Here is a 17,326-nt window from a genome sequence, read left to right on the forward strand (position 1 = left end):
CTTTATCTGGCTCCGTGTCTAATTTTGTTTGATAAGACTTCACTAGATTAAGGATGCTATACAAATGTAAGTTCTGGTTACTGTTAGATAAGAGCAGAGAAAACGATCCTGTATCAAATCTATTGTTGGGATGCGTCCGTTTTTATGGCTGCAAAGTGTAATTGTTCCTTATCCTTGAAAGAACGGTAGGTTTATTTAATTCACTTTGCAGGTGAGAATCCTAGTTTTGTTTGACAGATTTAGTTTAATGGTTTGAAGACTTTGTGGCACAAGTATGTTGGGGAGGGAGCTGAAATACAGCATAATATTAGTCTTTCTTTTAGGAAAAGACAGACAATATAAATAGTCTTAATTGTAGCAATCAAATGTTTAACATCATTGTACCAACCTTGAGGCTGTTCGGATTGGGTTGTGTTAGTCTCTTCTTTAGCTTGTTCCAGCAATTCAGAAAATGGGAGTTCAGGGTCCCTGTGTCTGTGGACCAATCATGGGTCAAGAATAATCCATTCCAGTGAGGTAGAATGGTAGAATACATTTGCCAGTGCTTAAGAATGATATACAAGGGTCATACAAAAGGGTTGCAGCAAGTGTATGAGAGAAACACAAGAATATTAGTTTATTTTTGTGCATGTATATCAGTAGAGATTAAGAAATCTGTAGTGGTGATTGGTTCCTGGGTGGAAAGCTGCAATAGATTTTGGTGCTGTGTTTAAAATGTGACAGACAGTATAAATAAATTTTAATTTAAACACATGCAGAGGTATACACAACGTTTTGAATTGGTGCATTCTGGTGCAGAAAAATTGTAACTGTCAATTATTTCTGTAAAAGATGTCACCTACTGAGCCCGGGTTCAATTTTGGCCTTGGGTGAGCGTCTGAATGGATTTTGTGCTATCTCCCCGTGTCTGCGTGAGTTTCTTCTGGGTGCTGCGGTTTCCTGCCTCAGTCCTGAGATGTGCAGATTAGGTGGCTTGATCACTTAGAAAAATTGTCCCTTAGTGTCCAGGAAAGTGGAGGCTGGGTGGGGTTATGGAGATAGGATAGAGGCTGCGGCATGAACCTGGGCGGGGCTCTCCTTTTGCACTAGGTATTCTATTCTATTCAAGTTTGCTTCCTTTAATTTCAACACTGATCCACTTCAACAACAGAATGATATGATATACAGTGTTATGTGGCCTTGTGTTGCTATCATTATTCTGATTAATTTCCAATGAGCAATACAACTGAAGATCCCCTGGATAGAAACGATTTTTGAGTAATTCAGCCAATAGTTAAGCTTTCTCATACAGCATATCTGTGAGAGAATGACAAACTGATGTGTGGCATTAATTTATTTGGTCACTTTACACTTTGATCTGCCAGTGACAGTCACCACAATACATGCGATGTGATTTCCACCGGCTGTTTCATTGTATGCAAATGAATTCTCAGGAGGTAATGATGTAGTTCACAGGTTATTGTTTGTTATTTACAGTACAGCAGGAGACCATTCAGCCCATCGTGTCTGCCGGCTTCCAAAAGAGCTACCCAGCTAGTCCCATTCTCCAGCCCTATTTCTGTAGCCCTCTAAATTAATCACTTTCAAATATGTCACCAGCTCTCTTTTTGAATCCAGCTCCACCACTCCACCTACATGGCTGAAATCTTCAGTCAGGTGACTGGATGTTCTGCTTTCCGATTCATGCAGTCACTGGGAGAATGTTGACACGGACAGTGACCCGGGGCTGGGATCAAACCTGGGTCCTCAGTGCTTTGAGGCAGCAGTGCTAACCTGTTTTCCCAGTTTTAACCCCTTGTTAACAGCCTTAAAATTCCCCTATCATTGCCACTTTGATCTGTGTTGCTTGAATGGGCAGAATTGCTTCACTTGCCTGACCCCCCGCATGTCAATTGAGTTGCTGCTAATCTATCTCAGCTGTGCCTCTGTCCTCACATTCCATTAGGTAGCCCTTTACTGACCCTACCCCTGCCACTGTGTCTCAGTGCAACCTTCCCTGCTGGTTACACTCCAGCCCCAGTCCTTCCTGACCACTTCCCCAGTGCAACCTGTGTCCTGCAGCACAGTAAAAGCCACCTCCGTCTTAACCCTGGTGTGGTAGCTGCAGAGATTTGCCTGAGACACCCCCACCACCACTCCCAACATGAAACTGATGTGGTGAAGCCTGGGGCTGATTCCTGCAAAACGCGAGGTATGTGAACTAAACTATGTGTGACACGTAGGCCACCAGCTGCAACGCAGTGACACCCTGTTATGCAACACGTTTTAATTGCTCGCTGACGTGTGCTCTCAATCCAGCTCGGAGGGATGATTCTGGCCAGCAGGTGTCATAATGAGATGCTGATTTATGCTAATGACATTGTGGCATTTGGCTGCGGGAAATGCGGCCTGACATTGCTGACTGATGTTCAGATTCACTTCCTTGTTTTGTGTCATCATTAAACGTGTCTTGGGCCTTGTCTCAAGATTTAGCTCTTATGCCTGCAATGACGACCACCACGATCAGGAGAGGAAAATCATGCTGCAGTCTCAGGATACTTTAGTATTTGCTATTTTGGACTGAGATGAGGAGACATTTCTTCCTCAGATGTTTGTAAATCTTCAAAATTACATAACCCACTGAGCTGCCAACATGGCGCTGGAGTTTCTTCCATTCCAATTTTCACAGGACCTCAATTTAGGCATCCAGAGCCTCTGCCAGAAACGGCTGGAGGTCTCATTTAAAGCGGCAAATTGGATCAGGACCGTGGTGTCGTTTCCATCCTCATCTGCATTGTTATCACCCTCAACCCACCCGCAGACACTGGCTGCTGCAAGTCTAGACAATGAACCTTTGCTTTAGTTAGGGAAAGATGAAAGTTGGTCTGCTCTTTCTTTTTACTGTGGTCACTCACGTGTTTTGAACCTTAACAGCTTCCAATATGTCCCCTCTTTGTTGGCAGGATTGGAAACATTTCCCTGTTGCTGTAAACTGCTGCCTCATTTCACTCCTGGCACTTTCACTCGTCCCCTCTGAGGTGCTGCACTTGACTGATTTCTGATCAGCTGCCCCATCAGATTCCCCACCCTCCCAATCATTGAGCTGCTGGTGAACACTGTGACTGGTTTTGGCAGCTCACCTGGTCAATGTAAATGAGGCCTGACCACAAACATTGACTGGGTGAAGCAGATTGACCTGAAATGCCTGAAATTCATTTGCACAGTTTTAGTATAACTCCTTGTGAGTGAGTGCCCAAAGTGTCAAGTTGACCATTTGAAAAACCACAAGGAGAGACGATCTGATGTAAAAACGCTGACAATCTGGGGTTAAGTATTAAAATTGCTGGCAAAAGTAGAGGGGCACCATCATTACTTTCATTCTGCTGTACTGTGCAATTAATTTGGAAATTGGAAGGAAGCCTGGTTGGGGAGAACATTTCTGTTCCATCACTTAACGATAGAGCAATCCCCTTTTTGTCCTGGGGAAGAAATGACCTCCGCTTTCATGCTGCAGGAGTAAGGGTAATCCTTCCAAATACATTCTGAAATTTGGTCAGAACTCATTGTAAATCCAGAGCAGGCAAATTCATTCCATTTGTATCTAATTCCAGGAAGCAACGGCCAGCACCAGTGATTCAACCAACCAGGGAAAGCGCAAACGTTTGGTTAAAACAGCAACCAATGACGGCATGCCGAAAAGGTTTGGCGCCATCTTTCAATCCTTCTTGTATCTTTGAGCAATGTTTACATACTCATAGCTGCTGTAATTAATTAATTAATTAATACATGTTTAATTGCCCATCAGAGTTGCAATCATTTATATTCCTAGCTTATTGTAAGTATTTATTTTAATTTGTTTTAATTGTTTTACTTTAATAGAAATGTTTATCCTGGTGGTCTGTTTGTTTCTTCCCAATATCATAAATTCCAGAATGTATCTATGTTAATTTGATTTGTATAAAATGTGCAATCATTCAGGAAATTGAATGCTCCAATGCAATGACACTAATGACGATCCACTCATACAGTGATTCCAGTTACTTAGTCTTTTAAAGTCCATGCTATGCAATACAGCTCTTTCGGGGTCGGTTCAGCTCACTGGGCTAGACATCTGGTTCGTGATGCAGAGCGGCACCAGCAGCGTGGGTTCAATACCAGCTGAGATTATTCATGAAGGTATTGCATTCTTAACCTTACTTGAGGTGTGGTGGTCCTCTGGTCAAATCACCTTAAATCACCACCAGTCAGCTCTCCCCCTCAAAGGGGAGCCTATTGTCATCTGGGACTATGGCAACTTTACCTTTACGTTACAGTTCATCTTTTTAAAATTACTTATTCCAGGGGGTGGGGTGGATCACGGGTTGTGAGGAAGGGGTGGCTGTGTTTCCACGAGATCTAGCTCTGCTCATCTTTTAATCCTTTTGTTTTATCCTTGTGCACATTTCATAATTATCTTTTTTTGGGTCATATTCTTGATAATATGCACCCCGGATGGTCCTAACTGTAGTTTTGTTATGTGGAGCTGAGCGAAATCGTAAAGGATCCTCATGTGATTGAGGTGGTCAGAGTTGGCTGGGGTGGGGCTCAGTTTGCAGTGGCGGTGTTGCTGGTGAGCGGGCCTGAACCTCGGCAGTGCAGTGGGCATCGGGATGATAACCACCTCTGAGAGTGTCGTTCTAGATGGCGATCTCACCTCCATGTTGCAGGTGTTTGGACCTCATCTTGAAGAACCACAAAGTATTCTTGAGAGAATCCGTGTATTTGATAGAGCACTTTCCCTGATAAGGGCCTGCCTTCGGTTTGTTGGCATCCTGCTGCATGGCATGTTGCATATCCTGATGGATTTGGGAGGCAGTGGCAGGGCAAGCCGCATTCATGTATCCAGTTTCTGGCGGCAAGTGAGGGGCAAGTTCCCGACTGAGTTGGAAGATTAGCTGCCATGCTTTAGTAATCCTGATTAGGAGGTTGGGTGTACCAGGTTTGATGGAGCACGATGTCACCTGTTTTTTGAAGCCTTTTGCCCCCCCCAACCACTGGTCTTATATTATCCTTTTAAGTGAAGATGCTTAGTTTGTTGGAATACTCAAGTGTGTGATCCTGTTACAGATTTGGCCTTTTCAAGCAACAAGATGGTGTTATTCTGTGGTTCCTCAGTAATCCTGGACATTGCTCACTTATCATTATACTGTTGTTGTCTTTTCTCCTGCAAGGGTGTGCGATATGTGAGGAAGAGGGTGAAAGTTGCCTGCTATCCTGTTACAGCAAAAAGTATTTTAAGTCGTCTATGTAGTCCATGCACAGTTTTGCTTTCATGTGCTGTTATCTTTGAGGTTATGGGAAAAGAGTGCACTTTGGACACCTCTTATCTTTTTGACAATGAAGTTGAGTGAGCCATGGCAGGGTGATGGGTGGTTGGTTGGTGTGGAGTTGGGTGGTAGGGTTAGTTAAGTCTTCGCTGAGATTGAGCGCCGTCCTCTAGTTAAAGCTAATATTTTTTATGCACGCCCAAATATGACGCTAAAATCCTATGCTAAATTTATTCTTCACAAGACAACCTTGCGTCTGGACTCTTGTACTTCCCTTTTCCCTGGTGGTAAAACATCTTGATATCTGCAGAGCATGAACAGTTGGCAAGTTTTCTGATACCTTTTGAGTTCTAGATCATGTGTTAGCACATTGGGTACCTTGCATCTTGGGAAAGAATCTTGGCAACTAACATTGATGAGGAGATATGGGGTAGTATGTGGGATTATGCCAATAAACATTTGGTATGCAATAGAATGAAGGAGACTCAGTTCAAGGGACTGCACCACTTGCATATCACAGAGTTTGAGACATAGGTTTGTTCCTGCTATATTCCTGATGTGCCTGGTAGTGAAGCACGATTATATACAGTGTGCATGGCCCTGTGCCAAGATTCAATCCTATTGGTTTGGTGTAGTTAAGGAACTTAAGAGGATATTTGCAAAGCCTTAGAATTCAATCCTTTTTTCCTAATTCTGGGTCTTCCAGATGGGAGAATTATTGAAAAAAAGACTGTATAACATCCTAATATTTTCATCTCGGGGAAAATATCCTCTGCCACTGGACCTGTGGCAAGTACACTTCAATTCAAAACTAGCATAAAAGAGTCATGGAATGTGTTCCTATAGACTTTCTGGGAGACTTTCTATAGACAGCCGCCTTCTGTGACTCTTGTGGTCTTTGTGTGGACAGCTCCCCTACCTCTGGCACCTCTTAAGAAGATGCTGCAGCATTCTCTGGCAAATCCAGGAATGCAGCAAAGTACCTTCAAAAGCAGTCTTTGATAAATGTTACGAGGCAAATTCCAAAAAGCCACATTACCCAAAAGATTTTTTAAAAATTCATTTGTGGGATGTTAGCTCTTAACTGCACTTGAAAACGGGGTGATAAGCCACCATGTTGAACCTCTGCAGTCCAAGTGGTATAGGAGGTCATCCCATATTAGGGAGCGAGTTTAAGGATTTTGACCCGGCAACAGTGAAGCAATGATAATATAGTTCCAGCTCCGGATGATATATGATTTGGAGGGCAACTTGGAGGTCTTGGTTGTTTCCAAACATCCCCTGGCTTTGTTCTTCTAACTCGTAGAGTCTGCAGGTTTGGAAGGTGATGTCAGAGTTTTTGGTCAGTTATGGCAATGCACCTTGTAGATGATATTCACTGCTGGCATTATATGCCAGTGATAGAAGGGTTAATGATTAACAGTCAGCACAATGTTCAAAGATGTGTTGCCCAGAATTTCATTTTGGTTTCAAAGTGATTGCAAACTTTAGCTACTCGCTCCACTGACTGAAGTGGAATTACCTTGTAGCAGTTTGTGGATCAAGCAAGCGACTTTGTCTTGGATTGTGTTGTTGCAGCTGTGTTCTTGGAGTTGCATTCATCCAGGCAAAGAGACAATATTCTACTAGATTCTAACTTGTGCCTTGTAAATGGCAACAGGCTTTGTGGAATCAGGAGGTGGGTTACTCGCTGTAGAACTTCCTGTCTCCGACTTGCTCTTGTATAGAATTCCTACATCACAGAAGGAGGCCGTTTAGCCCATCGAGTCTGCACCAACCCTCAGAAAGAGCACAGGACCTAAGGGCACTCTAAATTTATTTTTTTTACGAAGTGTCCTGATGGATGAAAGATGAAAAGCTTCAACGTGTCTTTTTTTCAGCAATCCTCGGGGAGAAGCATGTTAAAGGGGGCAGAGAAGCAAAAAGATAGGAAATTCCAGAACGTGAGGTTTAGGTGGTTGAAAGTGAATGGTGCTGTAATTAAAATTGGGAGCCTAGAATTAAACGCAGATATCTTTGATTTGATTTGATTTATTATTGTCACATGTATTAGTATACAGTGAAAATTATTGTTTCTTGCCTGCTGTACAAACAATGCATACCGTACATAGGGAAGGAAGGAGAGACTGCAGAATATAATGTTACAGTTATAGCAAGGTGTAGAGAAAAGATCAACTTAATACGAGGTAGATCCATTCAAAAGTCTGATGGCAGCAGGGAAGAAGCTGTTCTTGAGTCGGTTGGTATGTGACCTCAAACTTTGGTATCTTTTTCCTGACGGAAGAAGATGGAAGAGAGTATGTCCGGGGTGCGTGGGGTCCTTAATTATGCTGGCTGCCTTTCCGAGACAGCAGGAATTGTAGACAGACTCAATGGATGGGAGGCTGGTTTGTGTGATGGATTGGGCTACATTCACGACCTTTTGTAATTTCCAGCAGTCTTGGCAGAGCAGGCTCCATACCAAGCTGTGATACAACCAGAAAGAATGCTTTCTATGGTGCATCTGTAGAAGTTGGTGAGAGTCGTAGCTGACATGTCAAATTTCCTTAGTCTTCTGAGAAAGTAGAGTCGTTGGTGGGCTTTCTTAACTATAGTGTCAGTGGTAATTTGGTAGTACACTCTGAGGGTTGTGTGGCTGGAGGAGATTAAAAATGAGGAGGGGAAGACAATGGATGGTTTTGGAAACCAAAGGCTGAATTTTAAAATGGTGCCTTAATTGTCTAAGCCAAAGCTCATGAGTGATCGGGACTTGTTGCAATGGAGGCAGCAGAGTTAAATCCAGTGGGAAGGCTGGTGATGTTACAGGGTCTGTAACATCAGGTGGACCAATATGCAGATGGAAGCACATCTCCTGGACAAGTATGACACTAGATTGCATTTAGTTGTCAGAACCATGGAATCTTAGAATTCCTACAGTGCAGAAGGAGGCCATTTGGCCCATTAAGCCTGCACCAACCCTCTGAAAGAGCACCCTATCTAGATCCATGCCCCGCCCTATCCCTGCAACCTAATCTGTACATCCCTGTGCAGTAGGAGCAATTTAGCATGGCCAATCCATCTAACCTGCATATCTTTGGACTGTGGGAGGAAATCGGAGCACCTGGAGGAAACCCACGCAGACACGGGAGAAATGCAAACTCCACACAGTCACCCAAGGCTGGAATTGAACACAGGTCCCTAGTTACTGTGCTATCTGTGTATATGCATTGCACCCGCTACTGATCTTTTAATTCTCTTTACCATCATTTATTAATATTTAGTCCTGAGTATATTAATATACTGGATCCAGTGCTATGTTTATTATTGGGCGGCACAGTGGTTAACACTGCTGCCTCACCACACCAGGGACCCAGGCTCAATTCCAGCCTTTGGTGACTGTGTGTAGTTTGCACTTTCTCTCACTGTTTGCGAGGGTTGCCTCCGGGTACTCCAGTTTCTTCCCACAGTCCAAAGATGTGCAGGTTATGCAGATTGGCCATGATAAATTGCCCCTTAAGTATCCAAAGATAGCCAAAAGGCTAGAAGACTGTGTACCTGAGGTGGTCACAGAGGACCAGACGGGCTTTGTCAAAGGTAGACAGCTGACCGCGAACATCAGGCGCCTGCTGAACGTGATAATGACCCCCTCCGGGGAGAGAACACAAGAGGTGATCGTCTCCCTGGACGCAGAAAAGGCCTTCGACAGAGTCGAGTGGAAATACCTCATAGAGGTACTGGAGCGGTTCGGGCTTGGAACAGGGTTCACCGCTTGGGTAAAGCTCCTGTACAACGCTCCCATGGCGAGTGTACAGACCAACAATACCAACTCCCAATACTTCCAGCTGCACAGGGGCACCAGACAAGGATGCCCACTGTCCCCGCTGCTGTTCGCACTAGCAATTGAACCGCTAGCAATCGCGCTCAGGGCAGCAAAAAATTGGAGGGGGATCCGAAGGGGAGGTAGAGAGCACAGAGTCTCACTCTATGCGGATGATCTGCTCCTCTATATCTCGGACCCACAAAGCAGCATGGACGGAATCATCGCGCTCCTGACAGAGTTTGGAGCCTTCTCGGGCTACAAACTCAACATGAGCAAAAGTGAGATCTTCCCAGTACACCCGCAAGGGGGGGGGGGGGGGCAGCACTAAAGGGGCTGCCGTTCAAACAAGCCCGACATAAATTCCGCTACCTGGAGATCCAAATAGCCCATGACTGGAAAGGGATCCACAAATGGAACCTCACCAGCCTGACGGAGGAAGTTAAAAAGGACCTGCAAAGATGGAACACACTCCCGCTCTCCCTCGCGGGGAGAGTTCAGACGATCAAAATGAACGTACTGCCCAGGTTCCTCTTCCTGTTTAGAACCATTCCGATCTACATCCCCAAGGCCTTTTTCAAAGCGCTGGACAAACTCATCATGGCGTTCGTATGGGGGGGTAAAAATGCTAGGATCCCAAAGAAGGTCTTACAAAAAACAAAAACCAGGGGAGGGTTAGCCCTCCCGAATCTACAATTCTACCACTGGGCAGCAACAGCCGAGCGAGTAAGGGGATGGATCCAGGAGCCAGAAGCTGAGTGGGTGCGTGCGGAGGAGGCCTCCTGCATGGGAACCTCCCTCCGGGCCCTCGCCACGGCAGCACTCCCATCCCCACCCAAAAAACACTCCAGCAGCCCAGTGGTGACAGCCACCCTCCAATCCTGGAACCAACTGCGGCAGCAACTTGGCCTGACCAAAATGTCGAACAGGGCTCCCATCTGCAACAACCATAGGTTCAAACCAGCACTGACCGACGCCACCTTCAAAAGGTGGAGGCAGGACGGGGGGACACTGACAGTCAGGGACCTATACACGGACGACAGGATCGCAACACTGGACGAACTGACAGAGAAATTTCAGCTAGCTGGGGGGAACGAGCTACGGTACCTGCAGCTCAAAAACTTCCTACGAAAGGAGACAAGGACGTACCCACAACCGCCACGACAGACACTACTGGAAGACCTACTGGACGCAAGTATCCTAGAGAAAGGGAACTGTAGTGACATGTATGACCGACTGGTAGATAGGGACGACACCGTACTGGACGCAACAAGGAGGAAATGGGAGGACGACCTGGGGATGGAGATCGGGTGGGGACTCTGGAGCGAAGCACTGCATAGGGTCAACTCCACCTCCACGTGCGCAAGGCTCAGCCTGACGCAACTAAAAGTGGTACATAGAGCCCACTTAACAAGAACCCGTATGAGTAGGTTCTTCCCGGAGGTGGAAGACAGATGTGAACGGTGCCAAAGAGGCCCGGCCAACCACGCCCACATGTTCTGGTCTTGCCCCAGACTCGTGGAGTACTGGACAGCCTTCTTCGAGGTAATGTCCAAAGTGGTGGGAGTGAGGGTGGAGCCATGCCCGATAGTGGCGGTCTTCGGGGTTTCAGAACAGCCAGATCTATTCCTGGGGAGGAGGGCAGACGCCCTTGCCTTTGCCTCCCTGGTCGCCCGCCGTAGAATCCTGTTTGGCTGGCGGTCAGCAGCACCGCCCAGAGCTGCGGACTGGCTGTCCGACCTCTCGGAATCTCTCCAAATGGAGAAAATCAAATTTGCCATCCGAGGGTCGGACGACGGCTTCCACAGAACGTGGGAGCCATTCATGCAACTGTTCCGGGACCTATTTGTGGCCAATGTACAAGAGGAAGAATAGTCGGGGGAAGGTAGCGGGAGGGGGGGGGGGGGGCTACAGGTTCGTTGCGGGGGTTCGATGGCTAGCTAAGGCCCAAAACCAAACTAAATAAACATGTTGAGGGGGGGGGGGGGGGGCGCAGATACTACTACGAAGATGCTTACCTGTAAATATTCATGCTAAATTTTTGTGTTTTCTTTTTTTTCTCTCTCTAATAATTTGTAATTTGTCATATATAAAATATGAAAACTCAGTAAAAAACATTTATAAAAAAAAAAGTATCCAAAGATGTGCAAATTAGGTGGGATTACGGCAATAGGGCGGGGGAGTTGGCCTAGATAGGATGCTCATTCATAGGGTTGGTGCAGATTCGATGGGCTAAATGGCCCCTTCTGTGTTAGACATTTAGCTGCTGTTGTATAAAGAGTCAAAGGTTCTGCTCCTTTTCACAAACACCTTTATTTTATTTTAACAGACTCTGCACAAAACGCTATCATCACATCACCTGACACACAGGCCACCTGAAGCCCCTTTACATAATCAGTGTCAATTATTGGATACTTAACATAAATGAGACAACTAATTGGAATGCCTCTTAAACCATTACTTAATATCCCGCACTGAAGGGATTCTATAATTATTCTTGCATTGAGGTTTACCACACAGAATTCTTTGCATTTCATTTTGCATGAGGTGAATTGTGGACCAACATTTCATGTCAAATATTATTGTCAAATTCTAAATGTATGCAATTTGCGGTCTTCTGAAAATGGATGTTTTTTGAAGTTTTCATCAATGTTATAACATGTTACAACAATTGTATTAATTTTGTCTGTTCCTGGAATTACTTTACAGAGTAAGGCATTTTTCTCCAGAAATATTATACCAGTACAAACCAAAGGATACTTCCGTACAAAATCCGATGAGTGCTGGTCACTTCTCAGCTTGGGGGGTAGAAGATGATGAAATCCGATACTACATGAAGGTATACAATAGCAGCTGAATCGGCCATGGACTGTGTTACCTCTCATGAGACATTTGTTAGCTGAGAGTACATTGCAAGGTTGTAAAATATCGCAAACGTTAATACAGGACAAAGTATGGTTTCCCCGACTGAAGGTACAAACAAAACTGCTTTTAGACCTGTGGTAATTTGACAAGAACTGGTGCAATTTCATTAGGCCAGCTGTATAAATGCGATGGTTACCAGTGCAGGTCAAAAGCTATGTACTTCTCTGATTTGGCGAGTGGCTCATGCCCTGACCCCTCAAAGCCTTCACTGCCTATAATGACATCTCCAAGCTGTTTATTCATGTCAATAATCATTCTGACTGGGGCATATATCACCATTCCTTCATTGACGTTGAGTCATAATCATGAAACTCCTTACCTAATGATTGAATTGTGGGAGTAACATCACATTGCAGTAACTCCCCACTTTCTCAAAGGCAAATCGGGATGGTTTTGCCAGATTGTCCAAATCCCAAAGTTCAACTTTACAAAAATAAATTCAATGAATCAAAGTGAAAATGTCAAATTGGTGCAGTTGGGAGCAAGCTGCGTTCGAAGTTATTCAGGGGTAGTAAAGTTGAGGCAGTTTTTCTTCATGGGTATTGTGGTGCATAGCCTGAAAACGTTTAAGAGGAACTTGGGCCCCATTTTGCATTTTGTGTCAGTATGTACAATACTGACTGAAGGGTTATTCTAAAATAAATGATTAAATAAAATCTGCTGCTCTTACGTGTGAAGGCAGGATATGTTGATGAAAAGAATCCAATACAATTGCATTTTTTGAAAGGTAGGAAATAAACATCTTTTTTAACTCTTTCATGGGATGTTGGTGTTGCTGGCAAGGCTGGCATTGTTGCCCAACCCTAATCGCCCTTCAAGGTGATGTCCAAGGAACACTGATGCATTGCTGCAGTGCATCATGTATATAGCATAGACTGTTGTAGGATAAAGCAAGAGACTTCTGAAGTTGGTGGAGGGTGTGCCGATCAAGCGGACATGCGCAGTATCATTTGCAACTCTTGGGTGGTGTTGAGCTTCTCTGAGAGTTGATGAGCTGCATCCATTCACGCAAATGGAGAGTATTCCATCACATGCCTGACTTGTGCATTCTAAATGGTGCACAGGTTTGGGGAATCAGGAGGAATTCAGAATTCCCAGTCCCAGGCCTGCTCTTGTAGCACAGTATTTATATAGCTGGTACAGTTCAATGTCTGGTGAAGACAATGCCCAGGATGTGACAGTGAGGAATTCAGCAATGATAATGCCATTGAATGTCAAGAAAAGATGGTTAGATTATCTCTTGTTGGAGATGGTCATTGCCTGCACTTGTGTGGCACAAATATTACTTGCTTATCAGTCCAAGCCTGACTGTTATCGAGTCTTGCTGCTTATGGACATGTGATCATTATCGCAAATGGTATGAACAGTGTGCAATCATCAATAAAAATCCACATCTGACCTTATGATGGAGAAAGGTTATTGATGGAACAGCTGAAGATGTTTGGGCCTGTGACATTACCCTGAGGAACACTTGCAGCGGACCTGGGCCTGAGATCATTCAATCATTCACATCCAACAACACAACCATCTTCCTTTGTGCTAGTTAGAACTCCAAGCATTGGAGCATTTTCCCTCTGATTCCCAATTAGTTCCGTTTTGCCAGAGCTCCTTGATGCCATACTAATCAAATACTAACTTGAGGCCAATGGCAGTCACTCTCACCTTTAAAGTTCAGCTCTATTGTCCATGTACGGGCCAAGGCTGCAATGAGGTCAGGAGCTGAGTGCCACTGGCATAACTCAAAATGAGCAACAGTGCACAGGTTATCATTGACTAAGTTCCACTAAGGCATTGTCAATGACACCTTCATTACTTTATTGATGACCAAGAGCGGACTAATGAGGCGGTAATAGGCCGGATTGGTTCATCCTGGTTTTTTTGGACAGGGCAATTTTCCACATTGTCAGGTAGATGTCAGTGCGGTATTGGAATAGCTTGGCTAGAGGCGCAGCTAGTTCTGGAGTATAAGTCTTCAGTACCATTGCTAAAATATTGTCAGGGCCCATAACATTTGCGATAAACAGTGCCTTCAGCTGTTTTCTGATGTCACTTGGAGTGAATTGAATTGGCGGAAGAGTGGCATCAGTGCTGCTGGGGATCTCCGGAAGAGGCCAAGGTGGATCATCGGCACTTTCGGCTGACGATTGTTGAATAAATGGATAAACAATTCCTTTTTAAAAAGGAGCAGAGTAACACTTTTAGTTAAAAGTATGTATTTTTTCTATTAATGATTCTGCTACTAACTGCTTAAGGGATAGCAGCTTTCACCTAAATTGATTTAAGTTAGATTCTGACACATTGATGATAAAATGGGATCCTAGTCGGGAGATGTACTTGATGAAGTGAGCAGGAAACCTGCGGAAATGACCTAAATGTTTTGTGTCATGAAATATTGGTCAGATGTGAAGAGTATAACTGGAAACTTTCCGCATGCTGCACAGAAGATAGATTATGGCAGCTAAGGCATCCTGGTCTGGTAGAAGGCATTTAATTTTTTCAAATTAAGGGGCAATTTAGCGTGGCCAATTCATCTAACCTGCACATCTTTTGGGTTGTTGGGGCGAAACCTACGCAGACATGGGGTGAATGTGCAAACTCCACACGGACAGTGCCCCAGAGCCTGGATTCGAACCTGGGACCTCGACGGGCACTTCATTTCATAATGTTTCTCTTCCTTTCACAGAAAGACATCGGTGGTTGTTATCGCTACTCTAGGTATATTGCTCGAAGAAAACAGCAAAAAGGTGAAGTTTATTAAATAACTTTGTGAAAAGTCAGACTCTCGGGGCCCATTGGCCCTGGGTGAAAATCCCGTTACAGTTGCAAACTCTGACGAGAGGGCCAAAACGGGTTTTTAAGCGACGAAAACTCCATTTGAGATCTTCCCCGCTCCACCACAAACCTGATTTCCATGAATTTAAATGTATCTTAATATCAATGGTTGAATAAACTCGGTTTGTTCTCACTGGAATGATGGAGATTGAGAGGCGACCTGATAGAGGTCTACAAAATTATGAGGGGCATAGACAGAGTGCATAGTCAGAGGCTTTTCCCCAGGGTAGAGGGATCAATTACTGGGGGCATAGGTTTAAGGTGCGAGGGGCAAGGTTTAGAGGAGATGTACAAGGCAAGTTTTTTTACACAGAGGGTAGTGGGTGCCTGGAACTTATTATTGTTTATTATCATAGAATTTACAGTGCAGAATGAGGCCATGAGGCCCACCGAGTCTGCACCGGCTCTTGGAAAGAGAACCCTACCCAAGGTCAACACCTCCACCCTATCCCCATAACCCAGTAACCCCACCCAACACTAAGGGCAATTTTGGACACTAAGGGCAATTTATCATGGCCAATCCACCTAACCTGCACATCTTTGGACTGTGGGAGGAAACCGGAGCACCCGGGGGAAACCCACGCACACACTGGGAGGATGTGCAGACTCCGCACAGACAGTGACCCAAGCCGGAATCGAACCTGGGACCCTGGAGCTGTGAAGCAATTGTGCTATCCACAATGCTACCGTGCTGCCCTATTGCAGGAGGAGGTGGTGGAAGCGATAGTGACATTTAAGGGGCATCTTAACAAATACATGAATAGGATGGGAACAGAGGGATACGGACCCAGGAAGTGTAGAAGATTTTCGTCGTGCAGCATGGTCGGCACGGTCTTGGAGGGCCGAAGGGCCTGTTCCTGTGCTGTACTTTTCTTTGTTCTTTATACGCTTAACACGGTGGCTTCCAAGCGCATTCAATGTCGTCGTCGTCTCCCCTCTCCCCAACGGCATGACATCACACCTGCGCGTATCACAATAAGTCATGATGTCCATGCCAGGGGTGTGGAGGTGCCTGGAGGCCCTGGGGTTCAGACTGAGGCTGCACAGTGCCCCAGCACTCTGTGCCAGTGGCACAGATATGGGGCAAACCCTGGGAGTGGTGGAGAGAGGTGCGCACTGGAGAACGGGAGGGAGTGAGGGCGGAGATTTACATGGTGGTGGTGGTGGGGGGGGAGGGAGAGGGAGAGGGAGAGAAGAGGTCGTCCCGAAGATTGTGGAGAGGGGTCACCCACATCCGTGGGGGGAGCATATTTTTAGCACCGATCAGGGCTCCTTTTAAAGGTGGTACCCCGATCTCCGTGTATCCGGGTTTGGCGCAGCAGAGTGAAGGTGCAAAACACGCCCCCGATTTGTTTTCTGATGAAGTTGGATAAGGTCTGGACAGAAAACCTGGCATTGCTTCTCAGGAGAAAGACACCACGTTTCAGTCAGAACATGACATTTGCTAAATTTTGGGAAAATTAGCCCAGATTGTCTATACGGTACATATTCCTCAAATTTATTGCAGGTAAAGGGGAAAAAAATCTGGAATGGTCATTTGTATATGCCTTCCTCGACTACACATGAATCATTTTGGGTTGATGTATTTAATACATTCCAACTGTCTGTACGTTTATCGCAATTTAATTTACTTTGTAACGTATCATTAAAGTGCAGGCTAGACAGTAGGATCAGTCACACTATGGAATCATAGCTTTATTAATCAGTCTGTAACGACACTGATTTCTTTTAAAAGGTATTTGGTAGATGTTTTATAGAAACCTTGTTAAGAGTTAGTTATGATAGAGGCAGGGAACTGAAGAAAATGCTCTGACTAGATTCACAATATGGGTCAAGATAGATGGATTGGACAAGTTTTTATTCTATTTTTTCGGAGGAGTTTATTAATCTATCCATATCACATTAGTATGTTTGTGAAAATCCAATGCTTTCTTTCTTGCATTTACCTTCCAAGCCTGAATTGCTTGGTTGAAGGCATTTCCTAGCCACTCATTGGATAATATTTTGCATTTTGTTATGCGAGATATCATATTGCTCAATTTATTGGTTTTGTTTTATTTCTTGAGGCTTTTGATCTGATCCCAATGCTGACATTAGCACAGGATTCAAAGTTGCTGGGGTGGGGTGGATTACTAAATTACATAGGGCAACACCTCCAACATTCAGCCGACATCTTGTTTTACAGCAGCAGATTTCTGGATGTTCTAGTGTCCCACCTTGGAGAGGTGGGATGCTTAATTAACATTAAATCACTGGGGGAACCCAATTCAATATGGCTCCCTGCCTGCGTTTCCCAGGGCTCAAGAAACTCAGCATTGAAAATAGGGATGGAAGTTATTGCTCTCCTCAGCAAGTAATCTCCAACATTCCTTGTGGGTCAAGAGAAACCAGTAGTTCCTCAAGAAAGCCTTCAACCTCTCCATTGCTGATATCAGGCTATCCTCTTCCCCGCTAGCAATGGTAGACCCTCTTCTGCCCACCCACCCAC

General features: G+C 44.9%; 1 protein-coding gene across 4 annotated transcripts in view; it reads left to right on the forward strand.

The window, feature by feature from the left end:
• The window catches only part of LOC119967580, a 68,113-nt gene that overhangs the window by 38,186 nt on the left and 12,601 nt on the right, over positions 1-17,326 (forward strand). For all 4 annotated transcript variants that reach the window (XM_038800291.1, XM_038800289.1, XM_038800293.1 and 1 more), the window contains 3 exons: positions 3,591-3,679; positions 11,791-11,920; positions 14,690-14,750. In XM_038800291.1, the coding sequence (XP_038656219.1) occupies positions 3,591-3,679; positions 11,791-11,920; positions 14,690-14,750 (280 nt within the window). The remainder of the gene's footprint in view (positions 1-3,590; positions 3,680-11,790; positions 11,921-14,689; positions 14,751-17,326) is intronic.

This window comes from Scyliorhinus canicula, chromosome 6, assembly GCF_902713615.1.
Source record: "Scyliorhinus canicula chromosome 6, sScyCan1.1, whole genome shotgun sequence".
Classification (NCBI taxonomy): domain Eukaryota; kingdom Metazoa; phylum Chordata; class Chondrichthyes; order Carcharhiniformes; family Scyliorhinidae; genus Scyliorhinus; species Scyliorhinus canicula.